At 39.9% G+C, this 20432-nt stretch overlaps 1 protein-coding gene across 5 annotated transcripts; it reads right to left on the bottom strand.

Annotated features, from left to right (window-relative positions):
* CCDC126 (coiled-coil domain containing 126) lies at positions 1–15850 on the bottom strand. 5 transcript variants are annotated; one of them, XM_036406694.2, is made up of 4 exons: positions 15781–15850; positions 4829–4961; positions 3808–4212; positions 1–1598 (listed from the first exon to the last, which is right to left on the bottom strand). In XM_036406694.2, the coding sequence occupies exons 3-4, from the start codon at positions 4043–4045 to the stop codon at positions 1417–1419; spliced, it is 420 nt and encodes a 139-aa protein (XP_036262587.1). In that variant the 5' UTR covers positions 4046–4212; positions 4829–4961; positions 15781–15850; the 3' UTR covers positions 1–1416. The 5 variants fall into 5 exon arrangements, with proteins under 5 accessions (XP_036262587.1, XP_036262588.1, XP_036262586.1 ...); XM_036406695.2 differs by having other exon boundaries at positions 4829–4966; positions 15781–15847; XM_036406693.2 differs by lacking the exon at positions 15781–15850 and adding an exon at positions 15251–15514 and having other exon boundaries at positions 4829–4966.
* Between the last annotated feature and the right edge of the window lie 4582 nt (positions 15851–20432).

The following is a 20432-nucleotide window of genomic DNA, read 5'->3' as shown; positions in this document are numbered from 1 at the left end:
TTTACAAGTACAATTAAAAATTTATTTTTCTCTTTCGGCATTGAAGTGAGTACATGTTTACACACAATGTGACAAAAAAAAAAATCATCTGGATACTAAGTACTAATTAAGATTGCAATTGTATTTTCCTTTATAACCATCAAGAATATAAGCAGGGAAACAGAAGAAAGGAAAAAAACACAACTTTGCCTGTATATCACCCAGTGCCTCTGGTTTTACTCATCCCCAAAACCTCACTTACAGGACACTTTTGGCAAAAGTCCCTGAACATTCTGTCCCCCCCACACATTCAGTACAGTTTAAAAAACAGGTTCAGTGGCACTTCAATATGATTTCAGTAACATTTGAGATACAGTGCACCCAACACTGCATGCAATTCACTTTGCTGTAAGGCTGACTTAGACGTAAGGCAAACATTACCTTGGCTCTCAACTATTCCATGATTAGACACCCTTAGTACACATATCCCTGTTAAATGCAGAGATGCCTTTATTCCCTTCATTGCTTTTCCTTCTGATCAAGAAAGCAATTCAGGGAGATGGTGTGCTATACTAAACACAAACTGCAAGGCATCAAAATGTTAAAACAAACAACAATGAATAAAAATAAACTATATTCACATATTCAAAACTTATTTCCATCACTTAAATAATTTTATCTGCAATTACAAAATACATACACTTAAATATCTTTTAAAGAAATAATCATCTAAGATATCACAGATGATGATTTGCTTTTCATAATCTAACTGCCCTATCCCTGGCATAAAGATAAACCTAGACAGTGTTACTACCTAGAATGTTTTCCTATTATAATAAATTTTCTTAAATATACAGTAACTTCTCTTTAACTATTCTGACAGATAGTGCAAATAAAGACATTCTTTGGGTCACAATTTTAAAATATTACCACCAACGCTATCCTCAATTTAATATTGTTTTAGTAAATAAGTAAGAAAATATTTTAAGTGTACACATCTTCTAACATCTGTTTAGCAACACATTTTCCTCAGTTACCTTGGCTTAATGCAGACCACAAAAAATGAATAAACTACAATATTGCTCACCTATCCAAAAGATATGTTATATTCATACTTAAATAAATATATTTAGAAATCTACCTATAAGTTTCCCATTGCTTTCCATGTATTGTTATTATCCAATGGCCTACTACATCAAATCATATCAAAATATCTTTAGAGACAACAAACATTACTTCAGAAGCACTGCTCAAAGGCAATGAAATAATGCTCTGAGAACCTAAGCACGTTAGGCTTACACAGATCCAAGCATGTTGTAGAATACAATAGTTTATGCTTGCTTTAGAGTCAACTACTGCTTTGCCCTAGCCAGAGACAAAAAGCTTATCTTAAATATTATCCATCAATGGTGCAGCAACACAAAGTGGGCCTGTTTGCTATCTGATGTTGCTTGCTGGCTTTGCACGTTTGTTTGCAGTCACTGGCACCTGGTGGTTAGTTCCATTAGTGGTGTTTGTTGCTGAGCCATTCACAACGATGTAATCAACCTTGTTTTCCAGTTTCACCAGACGTTGTAAGATGTCATCCAGAAGAACAGCAATTGTTCTCTTAAGATCAGCTGAAGATAATGGAAAAAACAAATTACAGCCTGTTATTTACTCTGTGTGGAAAAGAACTGCCATTTCAACACATTCACATCTTAAGACTTGCTATTCTCCCTAGCATACTTTTTGGAAAGGAGTGCAGATTGATTAAGAAGTACAGAATTAAACAGCTGCTTGAATTTTCTTTAATAACATTCCTTTGTTATTTTAGGAAAGGGAGATACCATTATAACAGGGAACTGTGAGGCAGCCAATTAATATTAGAGTATAAGCTAGTTGGAACATTAGAAGTGGCTATTCAAATGTATTATTTAAAATTTCATCCTGACAACAGCATTGGAATACTCAGCTATGTTATCTTTTAGCCTTGGATGCAAGAGAATATATCTAAATACTTTCCACCATAAAAAACATAGCTAATAGCTTTCCCATAAATGACAGATTTAGCCCACAGAAAAGCTGTTATTAAAAGGTATCTTACTGCTTCTTACATAAGCTATAATGCAAGGGTTAAAAAAACCTATTTACATCTTTATTGACTGAAAAATAAGAGAAAAGATGGTAAAAAAATTCTCATGATCTGGAACAAAAAAACAGTAACATCTTTCAATTAAAAAAACAAACCTATTTCTGCTGTTGCCAATCGCCATCTTCCTTCAGATTTGAAAAACATTAACAAACTTACCAGGTTTTACAAGCTGTTAAGATTCCCCTTACACATGAAGAAATCTACAAACTCTGTCTCTATCCGCTGCCCTCTAATCAGTTAACTAAGCAGAAAGATTGGGGAGAAAGATCACAGGCATCAAAGTGAAAAAACAGGAGTAAAACAGATAAAAATTAGTAGTAAATTAAATTTGAAAAAAATAAGTACTTCCCTCTAAAATTAACTAGTTCTTATTTAGCAATGTTAACTTTGAAAAAAATTTTTTAAAAAATTGCTAAACAACTCAAGCCAGAGAGCGAGAGCAGGGTCTGCTGTCAATAACAGAGGGGGTGGGTCATGTACTTCGTAGTATCATTTTATGCTCAGCAATCTGAGGGAGGGAATTGTCAAGTTTTAATTCTGATGATCAGGAGGTAGATTAAGAGATGACTTAAGTCCATATTAAACTCCAGACAAAACCACAGAAGATAAGTCTCATCTGGAAATATGCTCTAAGACTTACAGAGCAGGAGATGAAAAAAGCTGCAGTACATGATAAAGGAACAAAGTTCTTGATGACAAAAAAAAGATGGGAGGAGAAAACAGGGAAGAAAAGAGAAGGCAGTCTCTTACTGTGATAAAAATTAATTTTAAGAAGGAAAGGATTAACGGTTTAAACACTTTTTAGTCTCCTATTCCTCTTGGGTTGTTCCTGCACTTCTTGTCATCACAGACTTTCTTCCTTCTTCCTTAGCAGCAGCAAAAAGACTTCAGACACATTTTTGCTGCTTGCACTCTTACCAAAGGCCTGCAAAGGGCATCCTACAAAAGGCAGAGCCATTTAAGCAAATCTTAAGGGGATCAAAGTTACTATACATCTTTTGAGATACTATTTTTAAAAATAAATAATTTTAGTTATCTTTTCAATATTTCAGAAGATAGTAAATACTGGCAACCTATTTACCAAGTTTGGTACAAATTCACAAGACAGGCAAATCAGAGATATGATGCACCAATTATTACAGCTCACAAGACAAGGGACGTTGTCTCTTATGGCTACTTCTAAAACAAGGAGAGATTCTGCCAAATTCATAATTGCCTTGCAGTCTCCAGACTGCAGACTCAACTAGTATCTTGCTTTTTCATTGCTTTTTTAAGGAAAAGAAAATCCAAGAAATAAAAGCAGGAAGTTAGCAATGAGGTACTAGAAGAATCTCGAACGTTGAAGTGACTTAATATAAAACTTTGTCCCTTGTATCAAGCACCTGCTTATTCCTCAATAGCTGAAGATTCAGAAAAAGTCAAATGTGCTGTTACTTCTGTAAGTAACTGTATTCGTGTACCAGAAGAGATCTAAAAAATATCCTGGAAAGCAAAAATTTCATGTATGAAGCTTGATTTTGCAACTCATCTTAATCTTCAACTTTGCTGAATAAACTAAAATCAAATCAGTTAATACAGAGAGGTTTTTTCCTCCTGAAGAGCATATAAATTTTCTTTTTTTTTAAGTAGTATAACACTACAGTTTTCAGAAAAAGAATACATTCAAGTAACTAGTACGGCTTTTTTCCTCTTACCATATCCTGACATAGAGGCTCCACCACCACCATTCATCAGGTTTTTATTTTCTTCTGCCAGTGCTTTGACATATCTTTTACTGAGATCTAGTATCTGTCCACGCAACTCAGCACTGCTTTGGCGTCTTGGATACTGAAAAGTGTAGCGCAGCAACATCAAACCCCAAATGATTCCAAAGACTAGTAAAAACATACTCAGTTTCTGGGACATATTTTTTCTTGAAAATGTTAGAAACATTTCTGATGAAGGCCACAGGCACGTCCTAATTTCGAGAAAAGTAACTGAATTTGGCTTAGTCTAAATTACATTACATATTAAACAAAAATAATATTTCTATGAAATGAAAGATCTTCTGGCTGGATCATCTTGAATATATCTTCTCATGTTTTAGCTGGTCTTGATTCCTGAAATTTGTAAAGTACCACTTGGTTATTCAAAACTGCTACAGTTGTTGAGATCAAGAACAAATATCAGCTTCAAAATATGGTATTATTGCATCATCTAGCAAACAAGTTTTTTTATCTCCTTAGAGGTTCAGTTATATTTCCTTCTCACCTGTTATTTACAGGGTTTCCTCTTCCTATGTTTACCGATTTTTATCCTCCAAAAATCAAAACTTCTGTGCTTCCACAAAGCACCACAAGTATTTTAAATATTGTAATTTAAACTGAAATTAAACTTAAATGCATTTGAAAGAAGATGCAGTATCTAGAAGAGACCTGTATAACATTTCTGTACAATACTGTTTGAGTTATACACATACATCTAGACACAAGATCTTGTGAAATGATTCACTTGATTCTTGTTCTTCACTTTCAAGTACAGCACAAGTGTGAACAGACAACATATGGAATGATGTTTTTTGGTTGGTTAGCTAGTTCAAAGCTTCCTCTCCTGGCTCTGTGCACCATTAAGTTTTTTTATTTGTTGTGGTGTCTATTATTAAATAAAGAGATAAAACCAAAACAAATTGGCACATTGCACTTCAGCATTTTACTTCAACTTAAAAACATGTCTTACCATAGTACCCAATTCTGATCCTTCAATAGATGAAGGCTTCAGGAAGAAAGCAATTGGTAGGAAAGCTTCATCAGTTAAATAACAAGTGTTCAGACAGTTTGAAGCAGTTTGAGCCACACATCTTCAGGGATATCTGTACTGGGAGAAAAAAAAAAAGATTTAAACAAAAAGTGAAGATATCTTCATTTACTTTACCAGTCAAAGGCTTCAAGCTACATGCTTTTAAAACAGAACTACATTTTCAAACCTAACTTCAAGCAATTGTTAGGGAAGAACATAGAATTACTCTCCATTTTATTATGAATGCATGCACTTGAATGCTCAGTAACTGACTTAAAAATACTTTTAAAAGAAAGCTTGGTAAGAATCTCACTGAGCATCTCCATCTTCTTGTGTTATAAGACAGTAACAACAGATGTTCCAGATTCATTGCATATGTACATGCACAAGGCATCATCCTCTTACTAATTTTTATGCCTCAAACAGATCCCACATTTTTAGACCCTTCCCATGTGCATACCTCATATTTCTCATCTTTCATCCATATCTGACACTACTCCAATTATTCAATACTTTCTTAAAAGAGGATTTCTATTATTTAACATCATCCAGATAAAGCTACTCATTTTACACAATAGTTACATTTCTCCTCACTATTCCCAGCTCTTCCCCATGTACTACTTGACACAAGTACTTTTTGGACTGAAATCACACATGTAATAGAGTTCCTCACCAGACTTTCTATAGTGGCACTTACACCTCGGTTTGTATCAGAATATTGAGACCAAGTTTCTCGTGCTGCTGAGCTCTCATCCAACCCTACCTCTTCCTCCATGGCACTTTTCATCCCCTGCACTGACCAGTTCCATCAGCCCTGTGCCAACACCCCTTGTCTGCTGCCAACACAAGTGGCACTGCCAGCAGGGCGCCAGCACTACTTCTCCCTTCCCTTCACTCTTCACATAATCCTCTCAGCAGGCCAGCCAGCATGCCTGATTCAAGTGGCAAAATTTTCAAGTGCTCTAAAATCAACATGCGTATCTAAATTATTCTGAAAATTATTAACCCAAGGCAGAGGCGACATCGGGACTTGTACAACAAAGCTGCCGTGAAGTAACAACCAGTTGTGTGTGAAATGCCATATGGCAGCCACTGCCAGTACATAAACTGACTGCTGGGTGCACCAGTGCAAGTGGCAATCCCAAGTCACTGAATGAGGAACAGCTCACCCTCCCCCGTGGGGTCTGACTGTGCATAAGGACAGACAGCCAACACGCAGTAATTTGAACTCTCACTGTGTGGTATTTTCAGGGTCCTCCGTCGTGGGGAGGAAAGATGAATCTGACTCCATGTTCTTAGAAGGCTTATTTATTATGTTACTATATTATATTAAAGACTACTATACTAAAACTATACTAAAGAATAGAGAAAGGATATATACAGAAGGCTTAACAAGATACTAACTAAAAACTCATGACTGCTTCCAGAATCCCAACACAGCCAGACAGTGATTGGTCATTAAGTAAAAACAATTCACATGTTGGATAAACAATCTCCAACCACATTCCAAAGCAGCTAAACAGGGAGAAGCAAATGAGATACTATTCTTTTCCTTTTTCTCTGAGGTTTCTCAGCTTCCCAGGAGAAGAAATCCTGGTGAAGGGATTTTTTCAGAAAATATGACAATGACACCACTGTAAATGCAGTGGGATGTACTTTGTTCAAGGAATGTGCTTAATCCCCCTAAAACTGGTTTTAAGATACTAATTTGTCTTAAGTACATAAAATAAGGGGGAAAACAATAAAAATTTACATTCCATAGCATGAATATCTGGAACTGTGTGGCTTAAGATTTCCTGAAACAGATCTTCCCTAACATGCACTAACCAAAATTTCTTTTCCCTAGCTCTTTGCCAAATCCATGGCTCTGCACTCAGACTTTAATTAATAACTGCACCCACATCATTATGTATCTATATAATCTCTGAACAGTATGAAAAATTATGGAAAACATTATGAGGTCGAGGAGAAGAGTCTTCATGTGATGGCTCAGAAGACCAAACAGTATCTCTCAAGAAGACACCGTAAGTTTCAAACCCCAGTCCCAACAGTCTCTACTTCTTCTATTAAAAAAAAAAAAAACAAACAAAACAAACAACAACAAAAAAAAAGAAACAGTGAAAAGAACAGATAGCTCTTGCAAAACGTAAATTGAGTTCACCTCTCCACAGATCTCCAGCCATATCTCATCCTGAAGCATTTAGACAGTATCACTACAGTCCTTTGGAGTAGAAATAACTCTGCCATCACACTGTAAATAAGACCACAAGCCAGGATAAGAGGTCTAGCCAAGAGGAACAGATTGAATAAACTCCTGCCAAGCAGCAGCAGGAACTGCAGACTGGGCCATCGCCATGCATATCTGATTCACAGTGCACACGCTGACTACCGAAACTAATGGAAATTAAGGACTTCACCTGCTGGGAAATTGCATAACAGTCATATACTGACACGAGGCAAAGGAACTCTGAGCAAGGTTTACCAAAATGAAGGGGACTATTTGTACTTGCCACTTTTCCTACACATTTTTTAAAGGCCATTCCCTCTTCATGAATTCCAGTGTAATCTCAAAGTTCTGGAGATCTGGTCTCCTCTTTCCCCCTGAAGTGCATGAACTTGTAGTGACTCATAAGACACTCCCTGCAACACTCTTGGGGTTAAAAAAAAAAAAATTAAAACAGTAAGCTTATGCCCAAATGATTTGAAGTAGGAAAAAAAAAGAGTATCGGAGCACATATTAAGAAGGAAAAAGCACATTAACATGATGGGCTAGGATATTCTTGTACCTCTTGTTGCCCTGAAGGGTCAGCACTTCTGTACAAGAATATTATAGTTTCAACAAAACTTGGGCTCAGAATGGACCTCTGTTTTCAGTAATTTAGAGGTAGCATCCCAAAAGATAACAGCACACATGAAAGAAAGTAAGTGTACTTTGTGATCTTTATTCTCCCTCATTCTCTCAAAGCACACAATATGCTGAGTTGGAAATCCTCCCTGAGCAGGAAAAAAAGGAAGCTGAGACTTCCTTTTTCACACTGATTTATCCTGGTTAGAAATGCTGGCATACCACTCTTCCAACCACAGCTGAGGGACTTTTGTGGCAAAGGCAATGCACTGCAGAGAGCAACAGGAAAAAGGATGCATGAGAGCCACACTTTGCTGCAATTCCTACCATCTCTAATCACAGAGACCGAGACAAGAGGCAGACAACCATGAAGATGAAGCAGTACAACCAGAACAAAATTTGAAAATCTGAGGAGGGAAAGAAAAGAAACAAAATCCCAAAACAAAACAGACCCAAATCAAATAAAACCCCTGAGTTAACTGCTGGCAAAGTGGAAATCCTAGAATCCATGAAGAAAAGAATGTCTTCCAGATAATCCTTTCCATTAGCAGCCTAAAGTAACCGATTCAAGTGCCAGTTTCCCAAAGTACTTTAATCAGCATAGCACTTTAAATCAGCATGCATATTTTAATTATTCTGAAAGTTGCAAGCCCAAACCAGGAGCAACATTAGAACTTGGAGCTACAACCAATTCCTGAATGAGGATCTGACACTGGGTCTGCCTTTCACAGACATATAAACAGCTTGGCTTTCTTCACTGTTGATTGTCTAAGAAAAGTACTGCCAAAAACCTACCAATGTGGATACAACTTTGTCCAGTGGTACCACAACACTGACATCCATCTGGCAACAAAACAATGAATTAAGGCACTCATCCACTCCACCATAAAATCATGTCTCTATCCTGTATACCTGTATTTCAAAATCAGTCATATATAAATTATATTATTGACTGCATAAAACAAAAGGAGCAAAGATAAAAAAAGAGCTACAGAAAATGCATTATATGTTCCATAATACAGCAAAGTTATACTTAACTACTACTTAACTAGCATCACACTCCAGTTTGAATGCTGACCCTTCTCCATGGAAACTAGCCCATACTTACAAAACATCCTTCTTAAATTTGTTGCGAAGTCTTCCTCTTTCCCAGAAAAACCAGAAAAATTCATTCCCAGAAAAACCAAGAGATTATATTAACATACAACACAAAAATTAAACAGTCTATAATGCAAAGGAATGCCTTGTACATGCTCTGAAACAACCTCAGGTTATCAGGAAAACAAGGCATACCTAAATCCTTAAAATCTTATGTCACCTTACAGCACTGCCACTTCTGCCAGTCAATCGGCCCATGAAAGACTGGCACATATTCATCAGCATTTTTCTAGCCTGCCCAAGAGACTCCAGCCTTCCTAAACCACTAGAATGATTGCAGGGCAAATTTAAACCTATCCTGCAGAGATGATTTGTGTACCTTCTAGTTTTGAAAAATGTACAGGACAGATGATTATAATTATTTGTAAGAGGAAAAAGAAAGCAGCAAGTCCATCAGGTATTTTTGGTTGTTATTAATAAGCAGTTTGCAGATGCAAAGAATACAGAAAACCAAAGGCTGAGAGAAACCCACTTGATTCAAAGATGAAAAAATACTTTTAAGAATAAAGCCAAGAAAAATGCAATGAAAATAATATCGTTAAGATACAGTCCAATAAAGTCACCTCTTTGGTCATATATTTTGAAAGACAGAACCACAAATAATAAGGCAGTAGCTCCTCAGAGATACTCTAGAGACCTAGTCTCTAATGCATTCATATATTAGGAAGGTAGGTCTGATAAGTGGGAATTTTACTCCATCTATTACTTACTACCACAATATTTATCAGTTCCTCACTTTCAAATTATGATAAACAACAACATGACACTGTGCATTCAAGAGCAGGCCTGGTTTTGCAACCAGATAAACTGCATAAAAATAAGTGATTTATCAAGACAGAGCTTAAAAAAAAAAGCCATACACAGTCCTTGAGGCATACATCCAATTAAAGAGTAAGTGGAAAAAATCTTGCAATAGAGCAGACAGCAGATAGAAATCAGGACAGTAAAAATAAAAGCTGACATTAATAACAACTATAAAATAATTATACAGTAAAAAATTGGAATTTATTACCGTCTCGGTGGAAGTACAAAACGTTTATGAAATTGTTAACAATTTTAAATGACCATAGTAAAATTACATCTGTACAAGAAATTACTATCAAATTCATGGCAACAAACATCCCTCAGTACAGAGAGGGTACTGTATCAGTAAACAAAAAACTGCCTCTAAATATGCAGAGTGATACCTCATTGCAATAGCCAACAAACATTTCAGGAAGACAAGAATCACTGGGTATTACAGAATACCAGGCAAAAAATTTCCACAGTAGCATCAAACTCCATTCTATTATTTTCTCCTTTTTTGCATCTATTTACAGAGTGCACCTTTGGGCCCATTTACCTCTGTGACCTCCAAAGTATTTTGTTTTCTAATTTTCCAACAGAAAACTTTGAGCATCACTCAGCTGACAGGAATCAATTGTGCTGACCATTCTGAGAGCAGACAGGCTGGTTCTATGTTATTTGGAAAACCCTCAGTCATTTCTGTGAAGCAATGCAAATGGGAAGTCTAAAGAATGACTGACATACAGCGGAACAGTACAGAAAATACACAATTAATTGTAAAAGACTGAGACAATGAAATAAGCACCTAGAAGCCCAGGAGCTCACGTGCTGAGACTTTTTGGAATGCCAAAAATGATGTTTGTATTCTGGTAATTTGCAGTCTTAGATGGTTGTTGCTTTGGCAGCAGATGAAAAATCTACGTGAGGTGCAGCTGGCAAAGAGGTGCCCAGAGAAGTGAAGTGTTTACACAGAGCTCTGATTACAACTGGTATGTAAGGAAGAACCACATTGCTCATATTTTCATGGGTACAGGAGTTCTCGAGAAGAGGCCAGTGAGACTACTGTCCTGTACTGGCACACCCATACTGGTGACTGTCCTTTGGTTCCCAGGTTCATTAATCAGGTTCACTCAGACAGATGCACAGTGCCATAAAAGAGCAGGATATTCCACTTGGAACCAACCATTAACAGCAATGCCAGTTCCCAGACAAGTGAAACCACATTTAGCTGTCTTTTGATAAAATTTACTCTCCGCACTTCAAGTATTCCTATTATTGCTGCTGTAAAATTTGGTCAACAGAAAAATATCACAGCAGAGAGGGAAAAGAGGATCTGTACTGACAAAACATCAGCACTGCCTGACATAACACAGCCCACCAAAACTGATGAAACTCAAGGGTTTTTCCAGACTGCATCACAGATGAGTAGATAGAAGCAACCATTTATATTAATTGCTGCTAGACACACACGAAAATATCAATACTATAGAACATGCTGCTATCTTAAGGACAGGTAAGAAGGCATAGTTCTGAGCAAAAAAAGGCTGCCCTATCACTATGAAGGCTGCTGGGCTGTAGGTTTTAGCAGTTCTATACCACATTCAGAGCATGCTGCCAAAGGAGTCTGCCTTTGTGTCTTTTCCAGGACATCTATCTTTATAGCTTCTCCTACAGCATGTGTTCTTCCATTCCCTGCTTCTACATGCCCAAGACTTGCAAGTACCTTGGCACACTGAAAAAAAAAAAAAACAAAAAAAAAACCCCCAAAACAAAAAAAAAACCCCTTTTGCCTTATTGCTAGCTGCCTCTTGGAGAACATCTTTAATGGATATTCCAAGTGAAAGAAACATGAAGGTTAAGGGAATAGCAAAAATGGGTAACTACCTAAAATGCCTACTCTTCTACAAAGAAAGAAGAAAAATCTTGTGTGTTCCTAACAGTTCCTGTCTCTCAACACAGCCAAAGGAAATATGGGCCAACAAAAGTCACAGCTCATCAAGCAGACACAGTGCTGCTGCTGATGAGCTGCTGGGACTACCTTAAACACATCTTACACCAGGAAAGGTTTTACCTCCTACAGGCTTCTAAGAACAGCACCAATCTGTCTCGTAGATGAACTTTGAGTTGAGAGCACAAACATACAGCTTTCGACTTGAAAACCCACACAGCAAGCTTACATGGTTCTGGTATAAAATTATCTGAGAGCCCAAACATTAGACCACCTTTAGTCAGTATTTTAGAAATACTGGAAAGCTGTTTCTATATAAATGTATGCATTCCTATTTTAATTGCTTTTGTTTCACACTTTCTACCAATAATTATTTTCATTTTGCATTGTGTCTAAGAAGTCTTTTTAAGTACCTTAAAGTATCTTTTTTTTTCAACACCTTCCCCCTTTATTTTGCCTAATACTGCAACTGAATGCTTCTAAAATAAACCAACTATTTAAAAACAGAAATTCTTTGTTCCTTGCCTGTGGGCAGTCAGCCAACATTCAAGATTTTGAGAGGGGAAATGGCTTGGCAAGAAAATTAAAGCAAGCAGATATCAATAGGGACAGTACATCAATAGGGACAGTATGCTACACTTGCTGAACTTGCCCTCCTCCCACTGGGCCCATCTGGGCCCCAAAACATTTCTACATCTCTGTATCAGATTTTTAAAAATAAGAATAGTGAAAAAAAAATAAAAAAAAAAATCTCACCTTAATTTTCCCTGGCATACTTTTCTCTATTTTCTCTTCATGTTTTTCTGCCACCATTCAGGTCACTGTAGGACCCTTGCTCCTTGAGAAGAGTCACTTATGACAGAGCACAAGGCACTTCCTTGGCTTCTCTGTTCCCAGTAACACTGCCACGATTTATTAATTGCAGGCTACCACAAGTACCCCATAGTACTCCCTTGTGGAATTTCACAGCTGTCCTTGTATCACTCTTTCCAAAGCCCCTGAGACTCCAAAACTTCCTCCTGAGATGTTCAGCTAATTTTGACCAGTTTTACAGAGAGCCAAGCCTACAAGATGATGCATGTACGTTGCTGGTAAGAGAGGGATTCTCACTGAACGTTTTAAAGAGACCTGAAAGGAAGGCAGGTGTCATTAAAAAAAACAAAGAGGGGAGGGGGGAGACAGCTAACAAAGTGACAGCTGCAATGGGGGAGAGATTGCCACTGCTCACACATGCACACACAGGGCACCACACAAACACTATTCCTGTAGAACGGCAACAAAAAAAGCACTTGTTCCACGGGGGAGAATTTAACTTGCCTGATTTTCTTTCAAGGAACCTGCGCAATTCAAACTGCCTATGAATTTGTCCACCAAAATTATGTTTCTATGACAAAGCTGCAATACAGACAAAGTTTTGGATTCATGCTCCTTCCCAGAAGACTGACCCAGGTGAAGATTTCAGAAAAATAACACTGGAGGAAATATTAAAGACAAGTGATTTCTTCTATATCTTTTCTTCTACAGTCTTACTTCTGGATTGGCTTGCAGCTCAATGTAGCATAGCAATGAATTATGACAGACATTAGTTAACTGTAACACCTCAGTGGTGTGCACTGCAAAATACTTTATTCTTAACATTAAGGTACCTAGAAATTTAACTGGATTATTTATAGCATGGTAGCCTCCTATTTCTTTAGTATTACTGAAGAAACCAATTTCTGGGAATAAGTTTTACATTCCCTTGTCTATGCCTCTAGTTCAGGCCCTATTTCACATGGGCAAAGTACCCATTCAGTTCTGAGCAATCCAAAATTAATCTTCTAAATTACAAACGCAAACGCTAATATACCTATTTTCTGTAAAGTTCATAAAGTTTTTTTAGTAAACCATAGAAGAAAATATAAGAGGCTGTTATTAATAATGTTCAGTAGAGAAAACTCAGCTCATAAAATGGCACAAATTATAAATCACAGGTGAAAGAGGTTGTTAATAAACAAATAGCATGTGAAGTACATTTTATCAGTAAACTTGTACCAGGAAAAACAGATTCATTTGAGTGACTGAGCCTCACAGATTTTTGACAGTTACTGGAAAATGGCTATTTTTTACACTTACTAGTCTTCAGATACGCTGACTACACAGCTGACAATTTTAGCTGACAGCATGCATTTATCCTACTTACAGTTTAGGCAAGATACAAGAACTACTCCCCTTTACTATTCTCAGAAAAGGTACAAGTGATCATGAACTCCAGGGGAAATATCTTACTTTTAGCAGCTAAATGACATCCAGTCCCCCAGGATACATCACAATTTGTGATTAGCTGATACCAATGCCTCCTTCAAGGAGGTAACAGCCAAAAGGAGTCTCTAAAAGCAGATACTACAAAAGCTTTAAAAAGAAAAAGCTGTGGGGGGTGAAGAGGAGGAGGAGGAAAGGAAGTACCTTTATTTCCAACTGTAAAAATCTTTAGGAAAAGGACCAAAGGAATTCCAGCATAATTGCTTAATACTCTGGAGCTCTCAAGTACCTATTAAACAGCTACAGATTTTAACACCTAAAATACCAAAAAGATGTCAGAATAACTTAGGCTTTATACACATGGGTATCTGCAGTCAAAACAGGAACAAAGATAACAATAAATTTCTACATTTGGTCTAAAACTGCAATCACACTGCTTGTGGCACTACTCTACTCACAGTCTAGTATCATCTTCATATTGTCTCCTTTCTGTGATAGTCTCATGAGAGAAAAGCAGGGATTCATTACATTTATTCCAAAATTAATACTATGTTACAGTCAGGACAAAACACATGCACACAAGGATGTACATCATGTTCACATTCTCAGGGCTCTCTTAAAATAAAAAGTTGCAATTCTTACAAAGATCACTTTTCACAGTGAAAAAACACATTCATCTGCCCCCAGTTCACCCACTTGGGGAACTACAAAAAAAGCCCCCAAAACAGCAACCAAAAAGAACTAGTTAACCCAATCTGAACTGTTCTAAGGAAACCCCACATCATGTCATCGCATAAACAGAAATTATCTATGCTTGTTTTGTGGCACACAAACACAGAAATTACACTGCACTCTAGTTGTCAGTATCTTTTAGATGACAAGAGACATGAAAGAAAATTTACAGGATGCTACCATGTTAGGTTAGGGAACCGAAAAGAGAGTTTATTAATAATGAATGATGAACAGAGCTACCGAAATAAGGTAGAGATAATAGTACGTTATACATGTTTACCAAAATCGAAGGTAAGTGCAGACAAAACATCATCAGATATCACAAATAAAACCAATTTTCTTATATTGTAAGAAGGAAGCGCTGTTCTGCAACTCTTACCGTCAAAAAATTCCATATATTATAATCTCCTAAAACTGAATGTTTCAAATTTTGCAGCCTTCATTCAGTATTACTTTTTCCTATTTCTTCAATAGTACCAACGAGAGCAATTTCAGTGGAATATTTACCCGTTTGTTTTGGGGTTTTTTACGCAGACTTGCTAGTGCCGGAAGATCACTTAACCTGACATTGGAAAGGATCCTGCCTTTGCCTGAATATGACTTTTTTTTTCCTTCCCGTGAGTTCCATCACATCACTCTAACCACGCTTTACCTCTCTGGAAGTTATGTCCTTACAGCAGAAGGCATCGATCTTGCAGAGTCACTGCAGCCACAGCTTAAGCCTGGAAGACCGCTGCTAAGGGCGGCGAAGGAAACCAGCAAACCCTCGTGTGCTCCGCCGCTTCCTGCCCACCCAAGGACACTGCATCACAGCCCTGGGACACGGAGCGCCCAGGCACAGCTCACGGCCCCGAGAGCCGCGCAGGAAGCCCGAAGGAAGCCGAGCCCGTCCCGCAGCTCCCGAAGGAGGGGCGGACCGAGGCGGCCGCTCAGGCGCGGTGCGCACCCGCGAGTGCGGGAGAGCCGCAGCCGCCCTGCGCCATCCCGGTCCCGCCCGAGCCTGCAGCCACCCCCAGCCCTTCCCCCGGGAAAACACAAAACACACACGGGCGGGTGGGCCTCCCCCACACACACCGTCCCGGCGCCCCAGCCCAGTGCGCGGCTCTGGGGCTCTGCCGGGGCCGGGGCGCCCCCTCCGCGCCACCCCCCGCGCAGCGCCCCCCGCCGGCCGCCCCGCGCTACCTCCGCTCGCTGCCTCCGCCTCAGCCGCCTCCTCCCGGCCCGCGCCCGCGCGCCGCTTCCGCCCGCGCCGCGCGCCCCAAGCCCCGCCCCCGCCGCAGCACGCGCGCCCCCGCCCGCCCGCCCGCCCGGCACCGCGGGCGCCCCCCAGCGGCGGGAGGGAGCGGCGGCAGAGGCGTGAGGGGGCGGGCTCCGCGCCCCGCGGCTCTGCGGGGAGTTCGTGCCCGTCCGTGCCCTGGGCTGCGGAACGGGGGCTGGGCATGTTTAGTCTGGAGAAAACTGAGACGGGGCTCATCAGTGCTTTTAAATATCTCAACTGTTGGCGAGTTATTGGCCAGGAGGGTGGTGCCCCGCGACAGGACGGCGAGCAAAGGCCGTGAACTAAAACAACAAGTTCCTCCTCAACATGAGGGTGGTAAAGCACTGGAACAGGCTGCACAGGGAGGTCATGGAGTCTCCGGCCCTGGAGACATTCAAAACGCACCTGGACACACTCCTGTGTCACCTGCTCTAGGTGACCCTGCCCATGGCAGCGGCCTGGACTAGGGCATCTCCAGAGGTCTATTCCAACCCTAAAGGTTCTGTGATTGTTCGTGGCTGGCGTGGTACATAAACCTCTCCCCTGCCTCCCGCCCTCACCGTGATAATCATCTAAATAAAATTCATTGTGACTGAAGGACTGTGCTAGAGAGTCACCCCAGGCTCGTCCTGCAAGGTGCTGTTCAAAGGAAGCTGGTAAGCAGTTAAGGAAAGGTGAACATAAGGGCAAAGTAAAGAACACGTTGGACAGCTGCGGAGTTGATAGCATTCAGAAACACCTGTTGGTCACCTTATCTCCATCCCTTCACCGTTCGTCAGAGGCCACATGGCTTCTCCCTGCTTTTTAACCTGCATATTCTGCACGGGTTAAATGCAGGAAAAATCAGCGTTTAAATGCGATACAGTTCTAGAAAAAGGGATAATGATACATCAGAGGGGCCTAGACCTAAGTATACAGACAAAACTCAGTATGTCAGCTGATGAATCTGAGATATGTGATAAAAACTACAGTATCAAGCACAGTGTTTCTTTTCAGTGGCATATGAAAATCAAACCTTAAAAGTGTTTATATAGTTCTCATATTTGTGGGTAATAACACCTCTTGGTATCATTTCAAGGGGTAGATAAAAGCCCAGGATTGCAGGTATGTTACAGTGTCCTGTATTATTTGTCAAAATAATAATAAATAAAAAAAACCCACCAGAATTAGGTTGCTGCTGCAATGTTATTTCATTCCTCTCCTGCCAATCATTATCTGTAGACGGTCCTTTTGAATTTAATTTGCATAGCTATTGCTCTGTCCTTTTCAAATATGAGTTAAGAATTTTCTCTCCTAATATGTTTAAACTGCTAAATGGTAATGGCTAGAGAACAGCACACTAATCAATATACTCTGAGATTAGCATAGTTTCTGCCTTCTGGCTTAACTAGTTAATCCTATAATCTGTATATGCAGATAAGAACACATGCAACTTTATACTTGCTTTACTGCAACTATTTTTCCCTCTTCCTGACCCCTTACCAGTTGTTTTTACCCTTTCCCTTTAGGGAATGGGCCTGATCTGGGTCTATCTTTCCCCCCAAAGTGTATTTTTTTCCAAAATCATGAATACTCTATATTTACTACTGCATTAAAGGTAACACTGTATTAAACCAGTGTATTAATATTTTTTGGAAAACCTCTATAAGGCATGCTTGAAGAACATGTAATTATGTCATGTTAGAGTATCCTTTAGGCCATCTCTAGATGCTTTCTGTGTTCAAACCATCTTCCATATAGGAGAGACATTCCCAAAGACCCAGACCAACCTTGGAGTCTTACTAATAAATAGTGAAAGCTGAAATATAATATAAAATAATAATTGTCTCTATGGTCCAGGAAACTACAGGTGAAGTAATTGTAGAGTGAAATCACTGTAAAGAACAATGAAGGCAGATAAGTTACAGGAAAAAAATGTGAAGGCAGCATGTAGTTTTTAATTCAAAATATAAAATTTATTAGACTTTTGAAAAAGAGGTATTTGTATCAGCAACTGCAATTTTTATTTTAGGTTTAATTGCCAGAACATTTTAGGATAACAGGAATGAAAAAATTCTGCTGGAATAATGCAAATGTCTTGAATGTGTGCATCAGGTCTAGTCTAACCCTCAGGAACTGAAATCACAATGTGGATTGTAGCTAGATCTCATACATGTATATGTTAACGAAAGTTGTATTCCTGTCCTCTATTCTCCTGACCTTTTCCTCTCTCCCCTGCTTGGTTTTGGTTTTGTTTTTTTTTTTAGTGTAACCATTATGTATTTTCAGTGTGTCCTTCATATTCCATTTTTTTGTGATCCATTCCATGGCAGAAAACCAATTAGTATTTTCACCTCACAATTTAGGCATGTCCTTCACGCTCATTCCTTTTTGTCCCTGTAGTTAGAATACAGGCAACATCAGACAGGATCAGAATATGCCAGAACAGTATGTGATCTTGCAGTAGAATAAGTACTTTACTAATGAAGTTACAGTTGAAAAGGGAGATGAACAAATCTATGTACCAGAGCTGAACAGAGTAGAGCTGCTATAAAAAGACAGATTATGACATGGATTCAGATCTGGTTTTACATCAGCAGAGGCTAAAACTCAGGCCAACCTCCTAGGAATGAAAATTTATTCGTAATTGAACAGGAACTAACTAAGGAATTGACTGAAACTTTTTAAGTAAGTGACGTGCAAGAAACTTTTACCCAAAATTAAATATTTTGCAGACCTAGATGACAAGGAAGACTTTTCTTCAATATTGCCTTCTTTTCCATTGTGAGATAATTTACTCTTCAGTCAATTATTTGCTTCTGAATCACCAAGGAAAAAGAGCAAGGGTTGGCATATACAGTTCCAGCCTTCCATTTACAACAGAAGCACAAAACAACCAACACCATTTATGGTCCAGGCAGGAAGAAGCAGAACCATTCCTGTAAAGAAGAGTGCATGTCAAGGCTCTGTTAAAGCCTCAAGCTGTGGTGACCACTGGCTACCAATGTTCATGTGATGTCTCCACTGGGACAAAGCACCTGTTGGGAACCCACTGCTTTCCTGCACTGACAGAGCAAGTTTAGCTATGTCATCATCTTGGGACATTTTCTACTTAAAGAACTGCATACCTGGTCTCAAATGCCTACAAGGTATCAGCTGCTGTAGCTATTGGTGCATGCTGGAGGAGGAAGCACCAAAACTGTACAGGATACAGGATCAGGGAAACCTTTCTGAGGTGACTGAGCAGAAAGGATATCGCTTTTAATAAAACCATGGTTAAAATACAATTCTCATGATTGCAAGTCAAAATTTAGGCCTTTGTTTCGTAGAAGCACGCAAGACTGGATCCTGTGACTTTACCTCCATGTGTGTACAACAAAAGTAGCCCCCCAGCCTTGCATATTAAAGATCCTCTTGCCATAACACAACATCCCTGATGACACGGACCCACACAAATTCATATGGTTGCATAAACACATTCATATAAGTGTTCTTCCTTGCACCGCGGGAGCAGAACCCCGGAGAACGTGCTGGGGGAGGTGGAAGATAAGGGGACACAGGAGCAGGGTGATCATTTTCATGGCGTGAAGGAGCAGTCCTCGTAGCAGAGAGGAGGAGGCCTTTGTGCGTGGAGTGGCAGGAGGGGTGGGGGGCTGCCCCGCGTTGTCCCAAAATAAGTTCCTTTCAGCCGGTGTGCAAGAGGCCAGTCCACACACAGAGTCGAGGTATTTGATTTATTGACAACTCTGCGCAGAGAGCGGTGCTGGGTGAGAAATCCACAAAGCCTTCACGAAGACTCCCAAAACTTCTCTCTGTCATACATTTTAACAACAAAAGCGCTAATGTTCATCGACTACAAGTTACCTCCTTCTCTTACTAATTAGCATTCTATCTTCTATTGGTTAATTATTCTCTCGCATCTCATGCTAATGAGCCCGCATGCTCAGTCCTTCTCTTCTCTTGAGTCGGTGGTCCGTGAGTCGGTCCCACATCTCCCCCTGCCGGAATTACGTTCTACCCAGTCACAGCTGCTTCCGCACAGTCGCCAAGTTGTCTTGAGCAGTTTCTTCCTTATCTCGGGAGTTCTGCCGTATGTTCTTGTAGCCCGTGAATTCTGCGTTCTTTGTGTCCACTATCAGTGGTAACTCCTTCTTCCCAGGCTTTGTTAGCCTCCTCCTAGGTCGGATATCACTGAAACATATCCAGCCCTGAACCTTGACAAGGCAATTCTACCGACAGCTAATTTGTCTTTTTAACGCCGGGACATCACTCAGTGCTTGCTTGATAGCTGCCTGTTTCAGGGATTAAATCCCCCTTTTTACTCATTAGGCTTGAAAGCTCACAAATATCAGACATCAAAGAACATCCTTTCTTAAGAACATTTTTTTACAAATTCCACATTTCTGCAGCAACACCCGCGCACCTGGCGGGCCGGGGCGAGGTTGCGGGACACCGCGCTCGCTCCCGCGCCGGCGGAGCGCGCATGCGCGGCGGGTCTCCCCGCAGCACCCGTCTCCTCCTTTGTGAGGGGCGGGCGCGGCCCCGCCCCGAGCGCGGTGCCGGGCGCAGACGGAGCGGCCGCGGCGGCGCCATTTTG

The sequence above is a fragment of the Molothrus ater genome, chromosome 1, assembly GCF_012460135.2.
Source record: "Molothrus ater isolate BHLD 08-10-18 breed brown headed cowbird chromosome 1, BPBGC_Mater_1.1, whole genome shotgun sequence".
Lineage (NCBI taxonomy): Eukaryota > Metazoa > Chordata > Aves > Passeriformes > Icteridae > Molothrus > Molothrus ater.
The sequence above is the reverse complement of the archived record's forward strand: the minus strand, read 5'-3'. Positions and strand labels throughout refer to the sequence as shown.